The 21,527-nt window shown below is 46.6% G+C and overlaps 3 protein-coding genes across 10 annotated transcripts in view; 1 reads left to right on the top strand and 2 right to left on the bottom strand.

Moving 5' to 3' along the window:
- The window catches only part of NDUFB2 (NADH:ubiquinone oxidoreductase subunit B2), a 4,137-nt gene extending 3,828 nt beyond the window's left edge, over window positions 1-309 (bottom strand). For 3 of the 4 annotated variants that reach the window (XM_042050808.1, XM_042050807.1, XM_042050806.1), the window contains exon 1: window positions 128-309. In XM_042050808.1, coding sequence (XP_041906742.1) covers window positions 128-309 — 182 coding nt within the window. Of the gene's footprint in view, window positions 1-29 lie in introns of all 4 variants that reach the window. The other variant, XM_042050809.1, reaches the window with a different exon arrangement.
- LOC121675385 (trichohyalin-like) lies at window positions 168-12,379 on the top strand. 5 transcript variants are annotated; one of them, XM_042050801.1, is made up of 11 exons: window positions 168-244; window positions 788-1,113; window positions 2,121-2,212; window positions 2,381-2,558; window positions 3,668-3,896; window positions 4,437-5,005; window positions 5,908-6,049; window positions 7,185-7,429; window positions 9,017-9,180; window positions 9,620-9,869; window positions 10,664-12,379. In XM_042050801.1, the coding sequence occupies exons 2-11, from the start codon at window positions 1,042-1,044 to the stop codon at window positions 10,886-10,888; spliced, it is 2,166 nt and encodes a 721-aa protein (XP_041906735.1). In that variant the 5' UTR covers window positions 168-244; window positions 788-1,041; the 3' UTR covers window positions 10,889-12,379. The 5 variants fall into 5 exon arrangements, with proteins under 5 accessions (XP_041906735.1, XP_041906739.1, XP_041906736.1 ...); XM_042050802.1 differs by having other exon boundaries at window positions 170-226; XM_042050804.1 differs by having other exon boundaries at window positions 186-208.
- A 534-nt stretch (window positions 12,380-12,913) lies between these two features.
- ADCK2 (aarF domain containing kinase 2) lies at window positions 12,914-21,527 on the bottom strand (the record flags this gene model as incomplete). The annotated part of the gene is made up of 8 exons (XM_042051140.1): window positions 12,914-13,718; window positions 14,302-14,355; window positions 14,469-14,597; window positions 15,419-15,670; window positions 17,487-17,582; window positions 18,234-18,362; window positions 19,873-20,019; window positions 20,697-21,527. Coding segments are annotated over 8 exons (1,782 nt in total), but the record flags the coding sequence as incomplete, so codon positions are not given.

Below are 21,527 nucleotides of genomic sequence, written 5' to 3'. Positions count from 1 at the left end.
TGCCCCGCTGCCCGGCCCGCCCCGCTCACCGCCGCCGCCCGGGCACGGCGGCCCCGGCCCTCAGCAGCCGCCCCGCCGCCCGGCCCAGCGCCGCCACCACCATGGCTGTGCCCAATGTCACCCGCACCGCCCAGCAACAGCCCCGCCGATTGGCGCGACCGCCGCCTTCCGGGGCGGAGACAGCACCGAGGTATCCCGGGAAAGGGAGGTATCCCAGGAAAAGGAGGTATCCCGGGAAAGGGAGGTATGCTGGGGCGCTCGGGAGGGGCAGCTCAGGGCACGGAGACACCACACACTGCCCCCGCACATCTGCCTCCTCACTCCCCACAGCACTTGGGAGCGCCGGGGCGGCACCGAGGGCAGGTTCTCCGTGAGTTCTCCCAAGAGTTGGCGTCGCCCACGAGGGGCGCAGAGCGGGGCGACCTCCTCAGCCAAGCCGCTCCTTTTAGGGGGCGGGGGGAGAAAGCGGTTCCAGCTGCTGGTCTGTAAGGAAGGGGCTACCGGAGCAGCGCGTCCCTCTTTCCCAGCCCGAGCTGTCCGGGGTTGCGCAGCAACGGGGCACGCGCGCCATGGCGGGGCCGGGGAGCGGGACTCGCCCTCAGGCCGGGGTGGCGCGGAGGAAGCGGCGGGGGCGGAGCCTCTTCCCGCTCTGTGGGACGGCTGCCGGAGCGGGAGCGCAGGGGCGGCGCCTCAGAATAGGAGCGCCCAGTACAGATTTCCCACCTGTCCCGCCTCAGCGAAGACCTGCGCACCTGAGAGGGTTTTAGTCTTCTTTCCCTTTTTGCAGCTCCCACAGGCGTTACAACGGTGCACCTGCCCGGTTAGTGCTCGCTCGGCAGTGTTCCTGGAGCTGCAGCCTGGTTTCAGCCGCAACACTTTGAGAATGATGGAAAACCCACCCTGCCGGTGGTTGGATCTGTTCACTGACATGTGCCAGAGCAAGGGTCGGAGGAATTCTTCCAACTTCTTGTGGAGAACCAGTTGCATCCAGTAGTACAATGTGGTATGCCTTCTGGGACATTCAGAAGCAAGTAAAAAACAATGAAGAATGTAGCCAGACTATCAGGGGGATCCTTTCAAGGAATCAGACACCCCCCTACTCCTGCTGACAAGGTATGATGCCAATGTAAGGTTAATCCATACTTGTTAGTTCCTCCTGAATCTTTATTGGATAACACTCCACAAAGAAGAGTTTCTGCGACCCTCCTGAAGGCATTTTAAATAAGTAACAATATCTTCTCAGTCTGCTAACATCCCAAACACCTGACATCCTCAGCTGAAACAGCAGTGAATGGCCTTGTAGTTAAAGGATTTTGATTTCCCTGCTCCTCTGAGCCTTGTAAGAGCTCTAATGCAATTTCAGCAGCCGGTTACAGGGAATAGCAGCAAACTATTCAACCACTGTTTTTACTTACCACGTGCACCAATATGTTGCAAGCTTTCAAGGTGCTCCATACCAAGTTTATGGTTTTCCATAAAAGCTGAATGCTTTGATATAAAGTTCATAGTTTTATTGTCAGCTCCACCTTCCAACTGCCTTGTATTTTGTCTTTCTGCCTTCTTGCAGTCCCTGGCATTCTGTTCCCTGTGTCCTTGTTCTCAAGCATCTCAGGTTTCCCATCTTGCTCAGGCCAGACGTTTCTGCTGCTGGCTTTGACCTGCAGAGGCAACTTTGTCCCCCTAAATTCAGCCCCTACCTTCTTCACTCTTCCTTGACTTCAGGTCCTTTCATTGACCTTTCAGCTTTGCTTGCCAGGGGAGCTTGGAAGCTGTGTAAGCAGCAGCAGCAGTGCACATGTGGCCACGGGCTGCCCACCCCTGCTATGTACCCTAGCAGCTGAATAGAAACCAGGTGCAGCACAAGGAGGGGTTTATCATATAGTTCTTACCTTTTTTTAAAATATTCCTTCTTTCTGACCTTAATTTCTCAAAATCAAAGCCACTTGTGATGAATTTACAGATAAGCAGCATAGTACCACAAGATATGGTGGAAGATTTATAGAGAGAAGTAATAAAGTGAAAGTAAATTTCAACTTTATGAACAATATTCCTGTTTAAGGATTTAAGTGTTCAAAAATCATGCTCATTTTCTGCTTCCATCTCCTCCTTCCCCCTTCCAGGTAAGCTCCACGTCCATCTCACATGTCCAGTGCTGTCACACAGCTGATAGAGATTCCTGTGGCTCTCTGCTGCCAAGATGTCCAGTAACACAGTAAGCTCATAATCTGTAGATGGGTCACAGAAAAAGCTGGGAAACTAAGACAGTTATTGCAGAGTGGGGGGTGTGTTCCACATTGATTTGGTTTGTTTTCACTGCAGTAAGTTGCAGAGTATCTGTTGCCAAGGTTTTCATTACTTCTTGTGTTTTTGTTTTCCACAGCTGTCCCGTTTGTGCATGGAACCCATGTCCCTTTTGCATGGCCTTGATGTCCTCAACCAAAAGGAATTTCATGGGTTTGTCCCCGGAGGCTTCCCGCGTCCTGAGGGGAGCTCGTGTGTTGGCAAGGAGAGAAACTGATGGCTATTACTACCTGGGCCACATTGTCCAGGAGGTGAAGGTAACCATTTATTGGGAACTTGGCTGAGAGGGCATGTATGGTTTTTTCCTCTGTTCTTCCCATACCTCACCAGTCCCAAGCCCTGTCTGTGGGGTGGCCCTCCAGTGTTACCGTGCGCTTCATAGCCACTGTTGCCTCTGCACATCCTATTTTCATCTGTTACGTGGTGCTGACTGGCTGTTTGCTGTGAGGAGCCCTGCAAGTAAGAGCAGCCTGGAGATCAATCCATTTTTGTAGTTATAATGAGTTTTAGTCAGAGACAGACAAAATGGGTCCCTTATCCCTATTGTGTACTTTTGCCCAGCATAGCAGCAGAGTTGGTTAGCTAAACAGCAGCTAGTAATCCAAAATATTTGTCTCCAGGGTCCACTTCCTCTTTACCAGACTGAGAGCTTTCCTCATTCTTTTCCATCTGCATTTCTGGGAGTTGCGAGATGATTTTGAATGCCAGATGGAAAATCCCCCCTGCAGGTTTTCTTTAAAAATCAAGTTCATTTTGCAGGTTAGTTAAATAAATTTTGGTGCTAGTATAGGTGAGGATGTCTGTAAGCTCCAGTGTGGGGTAGAACAGATGGAGACAGCTACAGGCATGAGTGGCATCAGCTGGAGTAGGAGCTGACAGCATTATCTGTGTAAGTGCACTCAAAGATCTGCAAAGAAGGCTGAGATTTTGGCAGTAGATCTTGCCCTCACCCACTGCTGAAGGCTTCAGTTAAAGTATTTAAATTTATAACAGTTGTGACTTGTACTGTTTGTTTTCCTTCTGATTGTAGTGAACTGCATCATACACAGTTTCTTTTGGTTCCTTTTTCTGATGAGAGGTTTTCCTGGTAGAGTTCTGCCTTAGCTTGCTAACTGTGTTCTTACTAAAATCTAAGTCCGAACTGGAAGGAAGAAAAAAGTCTGTCAGCCCCTTAAGCCCCAGCTTTTTATTTACTTTTAAAGTGGTATGGACACAGTACAGTGAAGCCCTGGTAGAGGAGGAAAGCTGCATCCCCAGATCATGTTCCACTTCCTGGGATTTCTGCCACTTCCCTCTTAGCACTTAAGCTTGGCTGTTAATTGGACCCAGCTGTCTGCCTTGCAAACCACATGTTTTACTCTTGCAGGGCTCCAGGGAAGGCTTTTTAATTGAGTTTGACCAAAGTCATGCTCTGAAGGGCAAGGTCCAGCTCGGCCTTCAGGAAACACCTCTCTATGACATTCTCCACTACGAAGATGCCTGGCGACAGCCTCTTGCTCCAGGGGACAGAGTCTTGGCACCATGGGAGGCTCCAGCCAAACGTTTTGGCCCTGGCACTGTGCTAAGGGTTGTGGAGAGCAAGGAGGCACCTTTAGGTACTGGGTGTTCTGGTTTTCTTAGCAGCACTAGGCTCACCATGGGTGCTGGTCACTGTGCTGGGAGGAGAACAGGCACGGATAATTGACCTCCTGCTGCTCGGGTTCTCTTCATCGTGTTCTTATCATTGGCACTGAGCCACTTTTTCAGGGTCAGAGTTAACGCAGCTCACAGAATTTACCTTTGCTTTGTTCTGTGGGTGAAAATTTCCTAAAAAGTTAGGGGTTGGGGTAGCATCCTCCCAACACAAGGCAAAAATTCACCTGATTATCTGTTAGTCTGCTTTCCAGCTATTTCAGGGTAAAATCCCACCCACTGTGACCAGTGAGATTTTTTCTATCTGCTGTCTTCTCACAGGAAATTCAGAAGAAAGTCAAATTTTAAACCTATAAAGAATAAAATCATGGAAGTTGTTACAAAACTGTCTGAAACACAAGTCATTACTTTTATGTCCTGCTCTCTGGGAGATAAATCACACAGACTGACATGCTGCTAATACATTACTTGCCTTTGTTTTGTTTTTCCCCCAATATGCACAGCACACAATGAAAGAGGAGTGCTTGTGAATTTCTGGAATGGGCAGACTAAGGAGGTGTCTTCTGCCCAGGCTCTGAGGATTCCCCTGCCCTTAAGCGAACGCATCATCCTGGAGCTGCAGATGCCCTTAGCAGCCAGGCAGATGGTGGTAGATTCAAGTGTGGATTACCCATACCTTGTGACACCGGGCTATAGAGCCTCAGGGCACTACAGACAGGGTCACCTGGACCTGAATTGCTGCCCAGGGGCTCTGTATTCCACTCATCCCTGTGCAAAGTGTAGCTGGGGAGGTACCTCACTTCCCCAGTGCTGCCTTGGAGCCTGGGAACCCACACGGCCTGCAGGCTGCAAAGTGCAGCAGGAAAATGCCTTCATCCCAGGAGGAAGTTTGACTGAAGAAAAGCTCAGCAAGAAAATAGAAGAGGAACTGTCTGAATTGAGGATTTCATCTTCAGAAAGTGTTTCTAGAGAGGAAGAGAAAAAGGAAGGGAAGAGTTTGGTCACAGAAGATGTTGGGAAAGATGTTTGGTCTTGTTTGGAGGAGGACCATGAGGTTATAGAAACTGAGAAGGTAAACAGTGCTTCACCCTGGTTCTTCTGATACCATATGGTCTGCTATTTGTATAAATATCTGCTTTGTTACTTCAACTTTACTGCACATGGTACCAAACAGTTACTAGAGGTTTAAGGCCTGGTCCTTATGCCTGCCTGGTAAAGAATGAAGAGGCTTTGCACTGTCTTTCTGATTCTTTGATTGGGGTACGAGCTATAATCTGTCATTGTCCCTGGCTGGAGCAGGCTTCTAGAACCTCTTCCATGGATGCAGAATATGAGAAGTGTTGCATAGCCCAGCTCCTCTCCATTCTGCTTCTGTGTGAAGGAGGTAAGGCAAAAGAGGAAAAAGTGTCAGAAGACTTGACACTGGATAAGGATTACGGTAAGGATTGTTCCAAACCAAGGCAGTCTCTTGCATAATTCAATTAAGATACTGCTCCACCCTGTTAGAGGTGTTCCCTTTCCCAATCAAGGACCACAAGAGGCTTATGTAATCCTGAGCAAGTGCTTTGGTGCTTGTGAGCAGGGCACTGGATGAGGATCAGTAAGGAGGAGCTTCATGTGCGCCAGCTCCTGCCACACTTATCTCCATTGCTCTGCAAGGGTTAGAATCCAAATTCTGGCATGTGCCAGAAGCAGTGCTGTCTTTCAGCCAGAGCTCTTCTGGCCTGATCTCTTTTGTACCAGTTTGGACCCAAAGTACTTTAGGTCATTTGAAGACATAGAGAAACTCAGGAAGTGATCAGAAATTAGCTATGAGGTGTTTCTTTAATAAAGAACGTCCCCCAAAATTTGTTTTTTTTCATTCTCTCTTAAACTTTAGTTACAACTTAAGATCTTATGCTGTAAATTCATTAAACGAACCTATTCTTTTCCTTATCAGGTCTGGATTATGATTGCATTTCTTGTTATTTCTAGGGCCCTCAGAGGGAGATGGTTCATGCTATGGTTGATGCTGCTGTCAACACAGACAGCTGGTTATTGGAGACAGATCACAAGGAAGAAGCAGAGAGCAGACAGCAAGATACTGAAACTGAAGCTAATTTTGAACATGAGCATGGTATTGGAACTGTAGCTCTTTCACCCAAACATAAGACTTAGCACATAATATCAGTGCAGGATGGCATCAGGTATAAGATCTGTTACCATAATTCTTGGTGCTTCAAAAGAAAATACCATAATGCCATAGCACCATTATGTAGTATCTTTATATGTAGATATTAATGGTGCTATGGCTTGAGAAATTATTCATCTTCTCAAGGTGAAAGAATTTTCAGATGGAAGTTGGGAGTTTTGGGTTTTACAGCTCAGCTACTGCAGTAGCTTTTGGGGTCTCTTAACTTACGTCATAGAGCTCAGTATAAATAAAAAATTCCTTTAAAACTTAATATGTAACATTAACTATGACTGTGTATAGCAACAAGATCTCACCAGAACTGTTCCGCAGAACAACCCTCTTACCTGTGCTAAAAATTATTGCTTTGTAACGGCACTGAGTAAAATTTGTTCCCTTAACAGCCAAAAGGGGCTGGATAATGATTTTAATCAATTTGTTGCTGTTCTCTCAGCTTTGTGACACTTGCAGGATCTAAGAGAGGATTCTGAAAGCCTAAAGCTTTCTCTGTTACTGCTTTGTGGCACTGCTGGAAGAGGGAGAATGAAAGGTCAAACAGGAATGCGTATTTCCTCCCAGCTGGTGTTCCATGCAACAGCTGCCACTCAGGTCTGCCCTGTCTTTAGCAGAAAGGTGTGAGCAAACTCTGCTCATGTTCTGAGTTACCCAAAAGCTGCGTTAGCAGGGTTGTGCCCATGCTAATGTCTCCTGTCTCTCAGCAGGATGTAGAGCTCAGGCTTTGCCCTATCAAAAGACTTACCATTTTTACTTGTCTCAGAGCAGCTCGTGCCTGCTGTGAGGTACCACGTAAACAATCCTTTAATCAGAGAAGCTGTAAGAAGAGTTGGTGATCTCGTCTTCCCAGGCAAAACTCATGCCTAAATGCAATTGCAAGCTTGTTTCTGGAAAGCTGGAACCTCTTTTGTGGAGACTAAAAAATGTCCCACTACCCCAGAGGAAAATGTTATAAAATCCTTGCTCGGATATATCTTATATGAGCAAACCTTTTGTTCTTTTAATTTGCTTTCTTTTTATAAGCTTCCTATATTCTCATGTGTCCTTGTCCTAATTTATTTGAAAGGCCTTTTTGAGTCCCAAGTGGCAGAAGCTCCAGTCCAGCATTCCCAGAGGAGCCCTTCCGTGGGAAGCAGTGCCTTGGTTCCTTTTAGGCGCCAGAGCTTCTTTGCCCAAGTGAATCAGTCACTGGAGAAAGACAGCCTGACCATCAGATCAGCCCTTTGTGTGCAGAGACCACACAGTACCACCAACCTGCGGGCTGGGAGATGCACACATCTCCCAAATCTTCTAAAAGACAAAAGCATCACAGTGAGTATTTGGTCCAAACCAGATTTAGTTCTTAGGATGAGGAGATTTGTTTATGTCATGTGAGAATGTTCTCTCCTTTGATCTTTCACAAAGGTTTTTGCTGCAACAAAAATGATGCCTGTGTAGAATAATGGTTATGTATAAGTAGAAATTTAAGGACTCCACTTGGGAACCCATGTTGTACAGGACAGGGCACTTGTGGTAGTTTTGCTCAGCACTTTTGGCAGAATGTTTTTTTAAGTTAGATCTAATCTTTTCTAACTAAACTTCTCAGCCAGCTCTACTAGATAGCAAAAAAAATTGTTTCTCTTTTAGAGATACTGAAAGCAAAAAAAGAGAAAGTTTAGGTAGTCATCTGAGTCCCATAGCAAAGAGTGCATGTTAGGGCAGGGGTGGAACTAGAAGTCTCCTGATCCTTAGACCAGTACTTTACCTGCTGGAAAACATCATTTTTTCACCTCCCACCTGTAAACACCTTTGATTCTTTCTTTGATCTCTCCTTGTGTGTGTCATTAAACACAAACACCCACAAGGTACATTTTTTTTTGCTAAGACTAGCAATACACTGGAGAACAAAGCTGTTTACAGCCCCTGGGAAGCCATGCAGATCAATGTGTTAAGGGAAACCAGTCAAAATGCTGTGTAAGACTGGCAGGAGCATTATTTGAAAGTCCTGTAGTGTTTTCCAGCTTGTGGTATTCGAGTTGTCCTCAGGAAAGCACTGGAAGGAGACATTCTGTTTGCAGAGCAGCAGCTGATATCAGGTGCATGCTAACTGCACCTGGAAATAGGAGGAAGGAGGATGCATTTGACAGAGGAAAATATTTTGGGGGAACTTTGTTCCAACCCCAAACAGCTCTAGCAATGTAAACTGGAATACACGTCTGAAGTTACAGTGGTGTTTACTTGCACTTCCCTCATAAAGGGCACTGTAGGGAGTACAAAAACAAATAAATATTTCACTGTGGCTGTGAAAAGAGGCCTTGTAGGTGCTCCTTCATCTCTGTACATGGAACAGCGCATTTAAAAACACAAATCAGCAGCACTACAGCATTGGAATGAAGCTACTACTGAAGAAAACACAAAGCCTGCTGGAGCATTGGTAGAAATCTCACCCAACAGGAGCTGAAGAGTTGGACCACCTGCAGAGAGCTCCGGGAATATTCTGGGTTTGGCCAGAGGGGGGCAGGTATTTCTTTTGCTAATAAAATCTAGTAAGGAATATATAGTATGTTTTGTGGTCCAAACCTGGATTTTCCATCCAGTCCAGAAGTTGACCCAAAGACTGGGGAGTTTTAAGCATTGGCTCAACACCAGAACAGCACAGCCTACTGACCTATGGAGAACTCTTAAAACTGGATTTCAGGTGCCTCTTTGTTGGTTAAGCCTAATGTTTTCTACAGGTTTTAGCATCATTCTCAGCTTTTTCATTGATAGGAATCAACAGCGCAGTATTTGTGAGCCTTTGTAGCTTCTAGGCCTCGGGAGTGACATTGGAACTGGGCTGTTCTGGTTTTGTGTGTTTACAGTTTGCATTAGAAAAGTATACTGATGGGACTAAGGGTCAGTTTGGTTTTTTTATCTTAGAAATCAATCCTTAGTGCTGCATCTCAGGAGAGGTGGAAAGAGATGGACTTCAACAGAGCCAAGATTGAGCACAAAAGGTGGCAAGAGGAACAGAGGCAGCTGAAGAGGGAGCAGCGGCAGGAGGCAGATGGCATCCGACGCCAGCTGCGCAGGGACAGCCAGAGGTGATGCTGGGAACTGACTGCTTTGTGTGCTAAATGTTGGAAGGTTGGTAACATCTGCTCCCTGCTGCTCTCCTTCAGTCCCTGCACATCCCATGTTGTGCTTATTCTGGACTTTGCAGAGGAGTCACAGTGGTTCCTTAATGTGAATAAAATTGGTGCTTGAGGTGTGAGGGAGTGGGTACACAGCATTATCTCCAAGGGCAAATTCCCTTTAATCATCTTGTCAGACCAAAAGTGCTGACATCGGGCACCAGCCCATTTGGGGGTTTTGCTACCTCTGTTTGGGACACAGGTTTAATCCTCCTAACCTAACAAAGAGTTCTGGAATATTAACTGAGCACGGATTGCCAGAATATCTGCTTTGTGTCTTATGCACTGTCTTTCTTTTTTTATTGCTCTTTCTTTATGAGAAATTTGAGAAATTTTGTTTTGGAAACAGGCAGCGATTGCGTCAGAGAACATTGCAAGGGCTGGAGAAACAGCTGGAGCACAAAGAGAGAGCTTTGCAGCACATGGCACTGCTCCAGGCTGCTGGGGCTGAGAGGAGCAGGAAGGAATCCTTCTTTCGAGAGGAGGAGGAGAGGAAGGCAAGGCAGAGACTTCAGTTCTTAAAGACAAAGCATTTGCAGAGAGAGGAGTTGCAAGCAGAAAGCAATGAAAGGAGCTGTGGACAAGAGAAAGAAAGGCTGGTAAGGGCAATTCCAGAAGTTATTTTCCTCTTCTGCCATGTTTCCAGCATTATCACTATCTGGAGTATTTGTCTTCCACCTGTTTTACATCCAATATAACTATATCATTTAGAGATAAAAAAGGGTAACATTTTTTTGACATGTGTATAAAGATGAAAGGTGGAAAGTAAAATTCCCTATCTGTGCCATAAAAGGAGTCTTTCTGCATGCAAGGAATGAATTTCCATAGATTATATCCATTTTTGACTTCTACTAGTGAGAATCATAGTATTGTAGGATGATTTGGATTGTATTCATCTAGTCCCAACCCCCCTGCCATGGGCAGGGACACCTTCCACTAGAGCAGGCTGCTCAGAACCCCCTGTCCAACCTGCCAGGGATGGGGCATCCACAACTTCTCTGAGCAACCTGTGCCAGGGCCTTTCGACCCTCACAGGAAAGAATTTCTTCCTAATATCTAATCTAAACCTATTCTTTTTCAGCTTAAAGCTACTTCCCTTGTCGTATCACTCCATGCCCGTGTAAAAAGTCCCTCCCCGGCTCTACTGTAGTCCCTTTAGGCACTGGAAGGTGCTCTGAGGTCTTCCCAGAGTCTTCTCCAGGCTGAAAACTCCAACTCTCTCAGCCTGTCTCCATAGCAGTGGTGCTCCAGCCCTCTGAGCATCTTCGTGATCCTCCTCTGGACTCACTCCAGCAGGTCCATGTCCTTTTTATGCTGGGGACCACAGAGATGAAAAGTGAGGATGAAATTGGGCATGAAGGCTGACTGTGCAGTTTTCTATGTCTTTATGTAGGACTTCCTGAGGAGCAGAATGCAGTCACGGCAGGAAGCGCTGGAACAAGAAGCCCAGGAGCAGGATAAACAGCAAAACCAGCGCCAGGCTGCCAAAGTGAGAGTGTTCCAGAGGAGAGACAGTTCCCGTCTGAAGATGGAAAAAGAAGGCCAGAAACTCCGTGCCCTTCAGCAGTACCTCAGGGAACAGAACCTTTTGCTGCTCCGGGCATCCCTGCTCGCGTAAGGAAGCCGCACAGTGGGTGAGCGAGGCCTGGAGCAGGGCACAGAGCTGCTCTGTGTTGTCAGGTGTGAGTCAGTGTGCCAGGGCAGAGTTGTGACAGGTGGCATTAGGATTCCTGGAGAGGTCTTTAATCTCCCTTTCACTGCAGCCAGAGTGCACTTCTGCTGCTCTGTCCTTTACCTGCCTTCCTTTCTGGGGTCACTGGCTTTCCCCTCCCCTGAGAGGGAGCAGCAGGGCACATCTAGAGGTCCTTTTCTGCATTAGAAAGGAGGGGGTTTCTAGTGCATCACAGTGTGGTGAGTAGAGGTGCCAGAGAGGAGGAGGAGGAGGTTATACTGGTTGCATCCTGAAGTGCTCCCTCTTCCTCATGTCATCTAAGGTACAAAATACAGTGGTTGTGTTTCAAGGAATGCTCTAATCAGCTCTGGATAACCAGAAATTTCAGATGAGTATTTAGGAAAGGAAAATGGACATGGCACAGTTTATTTGCTGAAACAGTCAGAGCTATACCTTTATTTTACACAGAATTATGCTAAGGTAAATGCAATTTATGTGATACCTTGTTTCAAGTAATGCCTAGAACCAAACTGGATACAGAATTTAAATTCTGCCGGACATTCTGTGTACACTTAGAAACATGATACACATTTTCTGGCACATTTTAAAAATTTATGCCTCTTACAAGAATATAGCACCAGTGATAATGGCAGTTTCTTTAAAAAAAAAGAAAAAAAGTAAAATTAAGAAAACTTGTAAAAGGGAGCTCATTTGAAATCCTGCCAAATCTTCTGAATGGCCAGCAGTTTCCTAGCAGTGTCAGACTGCATTCCTCCAGGGATAATGGAGAGGCTATGCCTTCAGCTTTTCCCTAAAAAGACAAAGTTAAGTCTCCCATCCAGATGTTTACAAACTACTCTGAGGCCTTAATAGCTAAAATGGGTATTTTTAAACTTTAGGATCCATAATGTGCATGAGCCATCCTCAGATTTTTGCTTAAAGGAAAGATGAACCTAAATATAAGGTGAAGGCTTTAACAAACAGAATGTCAGAGTTAAGGTCTGAAAAAAATATAACTTGCATCAGATTATGGAAACTACATGTGAGGCACAGTTTTGCATTTTAGACATGAAATCCCATTATTTGGAACAGTTTCCACTCTGTTGACTGTCTGGAAAAGTTGGCTGGAATTTGCTCAGCAAAAACATGGATGGTTGTGCCCCAGACCTGGCACGCACCCTACTGAGGGAATGTGGGTGCTGGTGGCACATGGAGATTTTCTTTAGGGTAATGTTTGGGGGTTTGCTTGCTTCTCTTCTTGTTTGAGTTCTTTTACATAAAATCCTGTGCTAGTTGGGATGATGCCTGCTTATGACTCTAACTAGACTTAAAGAAATAAGCCTAAAACTTAAAAGGTGTTAAACTCTACTCCTGCTTTTATCCTTATGCACTTGGAAATGGAATATGCAGAGATTAAAGGAAAGTATATGAAATATACTGAGCTGAATCTGAACTTATTTTTCAGACTTCATTTATGTGCTATTAATCATTACTTTATAATCACCATAAAACAGCAGATTGTCTGCTTATGTACTTTCTCTTCATTGCTTAACCACCTGAGAACAGACCACTGCAGAGACCCTGCTCTACTGCTATTTCACACAGGGTAGATCTGGGAATATATTTAGTACCACACTATTTCCAATCATTCATGGACTCTACTTCTCACTATTAAAATGCAGCCATAAAATAATTTTAATACTGCTATTAAAATAACTGACTGTAAATGCCACGTATAATCCAGTTCTTCTGCTGGCTTTGATTTTAAACATTTGCAATGTGGTTTTGATCCAGTAAGAAAATGCTTGGACTCTGGTTTGAAAACTGCTGGGAAAAAACCCTAAGTATCTGCATATCAGTTAAGGTTTTGGGCAGAGTGAAACCAGGGAGGGTAGTAGAGAAAATCACACAGAGGGGAGAAAAAAAACCTCTTAAGTTTCAGAAACAGAAAAATTAAGACCAGGACAAATATTCCCAGAATTTGGTTTTTATTATGGAATTAGATTTTTCTGCCTAGGTAGATATTTTATTATGCTGTTTATAATTCAAACTCCTATCATAGTGTACTGGAGTACAGAAGTTTGAACAAAAATTGAAATAGTCTGGTTTTGTCATCCAAAATGACTAAGAACAGACCACTACATGCAGGATGTTAGGACACTTCTACAATAAAAGTAGAAGTTAGAAGTACAAAAGACAAACAGGTTTATTGGCTTTTTTCAGCCTGAATGTGTTGCTTAGGTGGTGCTAAAACATCATTTTTCATACCATAGTGACAGATAAGTCAGTAAATTAAATATTTAACCTGGTATATTTTAAAACAGACTTGATGGATGAACATCTTTTTGAAGATGTTTTTAAAAACTACCAGAGCACATTATCTCTTAGAACTGTGCAATGAGTGGGAAATGTCCAGTTGTGCAAATTCTTCCTGCTTTCTGGAATAGACCTTTCATGGATCATCCCATGGGTGGTGCTTGGCTGAAATGACTGAAGGCAGCATTAGTGCAGAGCAACCACTACACAGCATCGCCCTGGGGTACACGTGACGTCTCCCCTTCAGCTTCGCTCTGTGTCAGCTCACAGGCAGCACAGGTATCCCCCACAGGGAGAGGGCAGCAGCGACAAGAGTCTATTTGAGGGCAGAAGCTGCAGTTTTGATGAGCAGTGGCTTAGCTGCTTCCAGGATGTCCAGTTCAGGGTCCAGTGAACGTCCTAGTCCTTCCAGAACCATGATGGCAAAGATGATGGAAGCAAAATTGCTCTCGAGCTTCACCTAGAACCACAACAGACTGAATGGACTCAATGGACCTTCTTTTCTTCTGTACCCCTTCAACCAAGGTACCAGCTCTGCCTAAGCTGAGAGGGAAGGGAAGAGGCTGGGGAGAGCATTTGCACGCCTGAAACTATAATGTAACTCCACCAGTTGGACTCTGAAGCCCTGTGGCTGACAACCTTCTCACCTCTAGGTCTCTTGATTTCCAAAGTTGTTTGCAACTGTGGAAACTTGTCCCCCAAGTAATCAGTTTTAAGGAGGTATCTATAGTCTAAGGGACTATAAAAAAGATAGGAAAAACTACGTGTTACAAAAATACTCCTTTTGGTAAACAATATCAACCATTAAATGAAGTATTGAGACAAAAAAAAACCCCAACAAAACAGAAATTTGGCTTGGCAGAATGTGTATAAGACCTGAGAAACACCATGCCTGCAACACCTGGATGCACTCCAGCAGTTGCTCTCCTAGCAGTTTGTTTCAGAAGTCAGTCCCCCTCCTTGTTAGCCTGTCATGTTCCCAGCAGTTCTCCCTCCCGAGATGAACTTGCAGCTATTAAAGGCAGACAGTGACAGGAGCTCACCTTATGGGTCATCAATAGTTTGAAGACACTCGAGAGGAGATTTCCCACCTGAAGCTGGAATACACAAGGAGAATTCAACGGCTGATCGAAAAACCCTTTTGTTTCAGTTTTCAGTGCCATGTTGCACTGAATTGCAGGTAGGTGAGGATGTGACATTGTGCACTTGCCTTTCCCAAGGCAATGGTGTTCCCCCGGAACTTGGTCACAAGTTCTGCCATCTCAGCCTTGAACTGCTCGATGTCCTGGCACTGGTTGGCACGGGCGTGGTGGAGGATCAGCTCTGCCACCCTCTCCCCCTGAGAAACAAGTTGAAAAGCACAATCAGAACTTGCTCACTGGTGACTTGCAATCAGATGCTTGCAGTTCTTGCTTTTAGTAGCTGAGAAGTGCCTCTGGTAGCACAGGATGGGCGTGGATACAGGGTTTAGCATGGACTCCTTGGCATGCTTCAGCAGACCAAGACAAAATGTGTCCCTCTTGAGGTCTGTTAGCGAGCCCCTCACCCTGCAGCTGAGAGACAGCGACAGGCAAGTAGGAGCACAATGTTTGTTCTCAGAATGAGCAGGAGACACCAGCACTGGGTTCTCTAGTCCATGTGACAGTGTGTTTCAAGTGGGCAGGAGGATAAAGTAGTTCCTCTTACATGGAGGAACTTAGCAGGGGTCAGACCCCCCCCCCCACACACACACCCGTTTTGCTTCCTCTCTCTACAGAGACTGACACAATGGAGGAAGGCATTGTGGGCCTTCCAGCAGCAAGGCTGCAGAGGGGAACACTATGTGTGGCAGATCAAGATATTAACCCATTCCCTCCTCTTCTCTAGCAAAACCTGACAGATTCTGTAAGAGTGGCTCCCAGGCATTCATAACTTGCAGCAGAAGCCCTTCTAAGCCGGAAGTGCCAGGCAGTGCTTCCCATTTAGCACCTTCTAGTTCCTGGGGCCCTGAAATTGCTCTACTCTGGTGGCCTCCCTGCTGTAGCTGAACATCTTCTCCCTCTGGTTGGGGATAAGATGCTAGCAAGCCTTCTTGCCCCTCTTAGCACTTTAAGGGGAAATGGAGAGAAAACTCTCACTCTGGCTGTCAGATTTCCCAGCCCCATGCCCGAGGGGCCTCACCTGGCCCTGGACCACAGCTGTGAACACGGCACGGAAGTTCTGCATGTCAGCGCTCTGCAGCTCGGCCACGATCCCAGCATCCAGCAGCACCAGGCGCAGCTGCCGCGGGGGCGGCCGCACTTCCAGCACCAGGGTGTCACACAGGTCCACCACGGCCACCTGCTCTGGGCGGGGGCTGCCCGGCCGGGCCGTGCCTTGAACCAGGATGTTCCCAGGGTGCAGGTCAGCGTGGACAAAGTTGTCAACAAAGATCTGGAGGACAGGTAAGTCTGAGAGCAGCTCCTTCCAAGCAAACCTGCCCACACCAAAGCCCCCAGGCAAACGGCAGAGACTTGTTTGTGGTCTGTTCTCTGTCATTACCAATGATGGGGCATCACCTTTGGCAGCACCACAGCAGGTGGATTCTGCTGGAGGCCAGCTCTGGTGACAGGGCTGGTACTCAGGGAGTCAGCAGAGCTGCGTGAAGCAATCCAGTGTGTTTGCTAGAGGCCAGTAGGACAGCCAGGAGTCCCAGCAGGGAATGGCAGTGCCCTTTGGCAATTAGCCCTAAATTAGGGCACACTGGTGGGCCTTAGCAAAGAGTAATGCAGTAAGAATAGGCCATTTGCCATTCAGTGGCAAAAGTTATAGTGAATGGTTAAGTTTGCCCAGTGCAAGACACCAACCCACATTACAACTGTATTGAAAAGTAAGGAAAACAAGAGAAGAGGAAATAAATCCGTGTAGCTCTTCTCTGACTCTGTTAGCACTTAGCACCAGAAAGGAGTGGCAAGAGGACAAGAACAAAACAGTACTTCCCCTCCGCAACCCTCCTGGCAACCTGGGACTGCAGGACTTCTTGCCCCAAGGAGTTTCTTTGTATTTCATCGATTTCTCCTATGAATTTGTTCAACTGCCATGTAAAAAATTAGAGCTGTGTGAAAAAAAAAATTTTGGTGTTCTCTGAAAAATATTACTTCTGCTAATTTTATGTCCTCCTCATGGAGAAACTGTACACAATAGATCCATATTCATTCTCGTGCACTCATGACTGTATAATCTCTGTCATAAGCTACTCATCTTTCTGCTTTCCAGAGTTAAGAGTCCAAATTATTTCACCATTCTGGAATGGAAGCCATTCCACATGAGTAATCATCCTATCTGCCTTCCTCTGCACCTCTTCTTGTTCTACTACAGCCCTTGAAATGGAGGGTCCTAGACAGCGAGGGACTAGAACTGCAGAGTACTCAAGAAGAGGTATTTGTTTTACTTCCAGACATAATGTTGTTTCTTTGCTCTTTAATTCTTTCCTACTCCTAAAATTTGAAACCAATCTTAGCATAAACTATTCTAGTCCCATCATTGCTTTTCTGAGTGGTAAAAGCTATTTCAGAGCCTGTCATACTACATGGAGCCAGAACTGGAGGCTCACTGCTGCCCTAGCACAATGCTGCAGTTAGCAGCAGCATTTCATCTGACACACACTGCCCACTCACTCAGTATTGTCAGGAGCTTTTGCAACTCTTCCCTGCTGGTTCTCCTGGCTCCTCACAAGAGACTTGCACCACACTCTCAACACTCCTTTCTAGATCATTTGGGATTACTTCAGATACAGAAGAACTAGATAGCCAGAAGCTGAATCAGCCTGGTTTGTTTTCTTTACTCCAGATTTAGTTCTCCCTTACAAAACCACCGTTTTAGAGGAGTTGATAAATGAAGAAACCAGCTCACTGATTTCCCTCTGAGTCACATCCATGATCTCTGCAGAGCACATGACATTTGCTAATAATGTTGCACTTTATTAGTGCAAAGTACTTGGGCAATATGTGAATATTCATTGAATGGATTAGTGGGTGTCCTAAGCAAAGGCTGACCAAGGTGCACAGGTCAGTCCTACTGTGTGCAGGCAGACAGTAGTGACAGAGCCCTGTGTCAGAGCCTGAGCAGGGGTGTATCCAGCCCAGGCTTTACACAGACCAGGTACAGGTAGGAAGCAAATGGGTTCTCTCTTCAGCTCCATTGTCTTATCCAAAATGAATAGCTTCTGCAGGAAAACAACCTTCACTTGCAGCCCCAGCCAAGTGCCTACCATCTTTAGCAGCATGTCCATGCCCATCTTGGCCAGTCTCTGCCGCAGCTCTGTGCCAATCTCCACGTGCAGGTAGCGTGAAATGGGCTCACTCTCCTGAAACAGAGACAGAGCTGGGGTCAAACACCCCCTGCATCCCACCTTCAAACACACCTTTACCTGGGTGCCAAGAGTTCAGGGAAGGTGATAACAGTACCCTACAAAGGACTGGCCAGAGAGAGGCTGTACCTAGCGTGATGGAGAATGTGAGAGAACCAAGGGTTTGTTCCTTGGAAAGACAGACAATATTCCAGGGCCAGAAACACCCTTGTCAGGATGACATGCAGGAAAACTAAGCCTGAGAGTAACTTTGGTCTGTGACTCAAACATCCACAAGGGAAGTGAGGCAAGAATCACAAAGTGTCAGATTGCTGAGCTCCTTGCTTTGACCCACCAGAGAGGAGAGGTGAAGTGTGGTGTTGGTTTGCAAAGCACAGACAAGCACATGGTGGCTGGACACACTGCTGGTCTGCTTGGCTTCAGGCCAAGTGTTCATTTCTATATGGAATTGTCTGCTGCCTGTCTTCTGGGATCCACTGCTTGCAAACAAAAAGAGTGGAATAGACACTAAGGACATAAATCTCCTTAGGCAGATAAAAAAGCATCCTTCTGCCTCCAATCCCTCCTTCTCAAAAAACCACTTCCTTGCCACGTTCTCCTTGGGGCCTTCTCACTGCAACCATCACTCCCAGACCCTGCAATTCTTACCTCAAATGTTTCCACTAGAACATCTGCCGTTACCAAGGGCCAAAGGGGAGTTGGAAACTTCACAAAATCGACATCTAGGAAATTTTGTCGGAAGCGCTCCAGATTTCTGGCTTCATAGCGTAAGTCAATCTCAAGGGAGAAATAGAAAAGCAGGTTGGAAATTAGATGAACTAGGATTAGATCTTCAGGATCCTGTGTGAGGTGCAATACTCCATACCAACAGAACTAGTCAGAAAGACAGAATGGAAACAAAATAAGAGTGGTGCTTCTTACAAGCTTATAGCTTCCCTGATGGAAGAGGAGCAGACTGGGTAATGGGTGCTCCACAACCCAACACCTTTGAAACAGGGGGGCCTTACTAGAGGCATGGTGTCTCAAAATAGACCAGGAACATATTATATTCAAGGATACAACAAGATCCTGAACTGAATCCTATCCTGAACTGAAGCTTGCTGTCCAAATAGCTGGGCAGGCAGACAAAAGAACTGCAGCCCCAGCCTCACTTGACAGAGAGGCAGCCATAGCAGGAAGAAATTTAATGTAACATGTACAAAATAATCCACTATGCCAAGTCCAGGCCCTGGTTCTTCAGTGATCCAGTGTCTTGACACAAGGGCATCTCTCCTACTGTCTGCTGCTGCTCAAGGAGGAAGGATAACCTTACCTCACCTCCCTTGTCTGGCACTGGGGAATATCCCAGGAACACTTCCTGTTCACTCAAAGCAAAAAAGCTACAATGTTCTTCTAACCCTCAGTGTTCTGCACATCCACCCAAGCTCTGCTGAACTGGTACAAATGACCTCGAGTCACATCTGACCCCAGCCAACAGTTCCCAGCATGGATTTACTGTGTAGAGGTTTTGCAATTGTAGAAAATAATTAGACTTCCAGAAGCTTGTTACAGACTTCAGACTCTGCAATCCAGACACAAAAATGAAATTAGCAGATAATGGCTCATTTTATAGAAATGTAAGCCTAATTAAGCCTGCAGTAAGATCTTTGTCAGTTTGATAGCAGCAATGTTTCAGGACTGTGTCTTTTTAGAAGACATTAGCAAATCAGGATGTTTTCAGATCTGTGTGCAAAATTTTAATGACACTGGGAGTCTGATAATACAAAGTAGAATGTGTTATTAACTTGTGTAAAAACATAGTATTTATGCCTCTATAGATATATATCAGTGCTAGCAAACATGACTAGTGAGTACAGATTGCAAACATATATGTAGAATTATAGAAAGAAACCCACATGCCTGACCACTTGCTTGGATAGGTTATTTTCTTAAGGACATGTGGTCACCTTTCACAATGCGGCAAGAAGGACTGTGTCTATGGCTAGTTAGCTGTTCAGGCTGTCCACTAGAAAACACATTCAAAGTCTAAAAATTATTTTCAAAGTCTAAAAAATATTTTTAGATCGAATAAAAACTGCTTTTTCATTGCTTTTCTACTTTGTGAGCGTATCAGCTTTCTTACAGTAACATTATGTGATTTGATTAGACTGAAGAAGAGAAGTAAAGAACAAGCCAGCCTTCATCTAACCATTTAAAATGTAGTGGTGTGAACAGAGTTAGAGCCAGCCAGTAGCAAGACAAAGGGCAGTTTTGTTTCAGTAGCTGGGGACCATGACATGGCACATACCTGCTGCATCATAAGCTTCTCAAACTCCTCCACAATCTCTGTCAAACTGAGCCACTTGAACCCAGGGAGAAGTCCAATGATGCGGCTGCCCATCTTCATCAGAAGCAGATCCATCTGCACTTGCTGGACCAGCCCAGGGTGCAGGACCTGCACAAGAATGAGCAGTGGCAACATTAACCCCCCAGATGCTCCGTGCAATGAGCTCAAGTGATACATTTCAAATACACAGAACCCAGGTTGCTAGACTGGGAGCCAACCAGCTTCCTTGGCTAGTCCTCAGAAGAATTCATATTTTGCCATTGATTAGGTTGTAGAGAAACATTTTATCATTGCCAAATGCAGTGTATCTGTGGTGGAGACTACAGTCTCACACAAAGACATTTTCCACCACTTTCAGTCTCTTGCCCTGTCCCTGACTAGTATTTGAAGCTGCTCAAATACAAGGTTTCTTTAAATAAACTTTGTATTGAAAGCACTTACATGTTCCAGATTTCTTCATGTGAGAAAGGGGATCAGTCTCTGGAAGGTGCAAGCAACCTTAATATTAATTCTTTTAATGTAAATTGAGCCCTTGTAGGCATTCCTAGTACCCACATGCCATATCAAATCTTGAGCTCTCCGTTTGGGAAAAGCTGGGGCCACTGCAAGTGTGGATTGTGGCTGGCTGGAACAAAAGCCCTGAGAAAGGACACCAAGAGAGACAGCATCCCTTCTTGTTCTACCTGGCCCTAGCCAGCTACTCCTCTCCATGGGAATTAAAATCTGACGGACCTCAACCAGCACACTCCGTTTTATTACACCTACCATTCAGGCACATGACTTACTTTAATGGCTACGGGCATGAGATGTCTGGCTGATGAAGGATTTGCATTCAGGAGCGGCTTGGCCATCTGCTCCATAAGGGACATCCTACTCACAGGACTTCCCTGGGAGCAGTCTGCAGAACTCAGTTCCTCCCTGCTCCTCTCATCCCGAATCTCCTTGCTCTTCCTCTTTCTCAGCCACCCGAGGAGGCCTCTTAAGCCTGACACTTCCCACGCTTCAAAGGCGGACCTGAACTCCGAGTGTTGCTCCAGCTCCTTGGCCCGGGAGCCAGCAATAGCAGCGAGGTCAGCATAGGCTTTATACACCTGGGCAACGCAGCCCGAGCCGACCGGCTCCCGGCTCTGGAACTTGAGGATGCCCATCCAGTCCTCACCAAAGGCCTTCCTCAAGAGCTCGTCGGTGTGGCCCCATGGGTGCGGGCTCACCTCGACGTGCAGCTTGGAAAACTCGTCACAGAAGGCCTCGGAGAAGAGGTCCCTGCGGGTGCTAGCCCACTGGCCCAGCTTGACACACGTGGGGCCGGCAGCCTCGGCCGCCCGGCGCAGCAGCCGCAGCCATCGCGCGCCCATGCCGGGCCACAGGCGGCTCAGCGGGTAGAGCAGCAGCAGCGGCCCGAAGCGCAGCAGGAGCCCGCAGGCGCGGACACCCAGCCGCAGCACCAGCCCCAAGCGCCGCAGCAGCCCCCGGGGCGGCCGCTCCGCGCCGCGCTCCGCCGCCCACGCCGGGCCGCGCTGCCCCGGCCTCTCCTTCCAGCCGGTCCCAGCGGGTACGGCCGCGGGCACGGCCAAGGCCAGGGCGCCCCAGCGCCCGGCGCGCAGCCCGGAGCGCCC

This window comes from Corvus kubaryi, unplaced genomic scaffold (assembly GCF_017639235.1).
Source record: "Corvus kubaryi isolate FWS band 111438036 unplaced genomic scaffold, C.kubaryi_AGA036_p1.0 74, whole genome shotgun sequence".
In the NCBI taxonomy this organism is placed as follows: domain Eukaryota; kingdom Metazoa; phylum Chordata; class Aves; order Passeriformes; family Corvidae; genus Corvus; species Corvus kubaryi.
Note: the sequence above shows the minus strand (reverse complement) of the source record. Positions and strands in the feature narration are given on the sequence as shown.

Bases quoted from the DNA above. Each gene is read 5' to 3' on its own strand.
- LOC121675385 (XM_042050801.1), top strand. From the start codon at position 1,042: ATGAAGAATGTAGCCAGACTATCAGGGGGATCCTTTCAAGGAATCAGA. The intron at 3,897-4,436 runs GTACTGGGTGTT...CAATATGCACAG, and splicing joins GAGCAAGGAGGCACCTTTAG to CACACAATGAAAGAGGAGTG. The intron at 7,430-9,016 runs GTGAGTATTTGG...TTTTTATCTTAG, and splicing joins TAAAAGACAAAAGCATCACA to AAATCAATCCTTAGTGCTGC.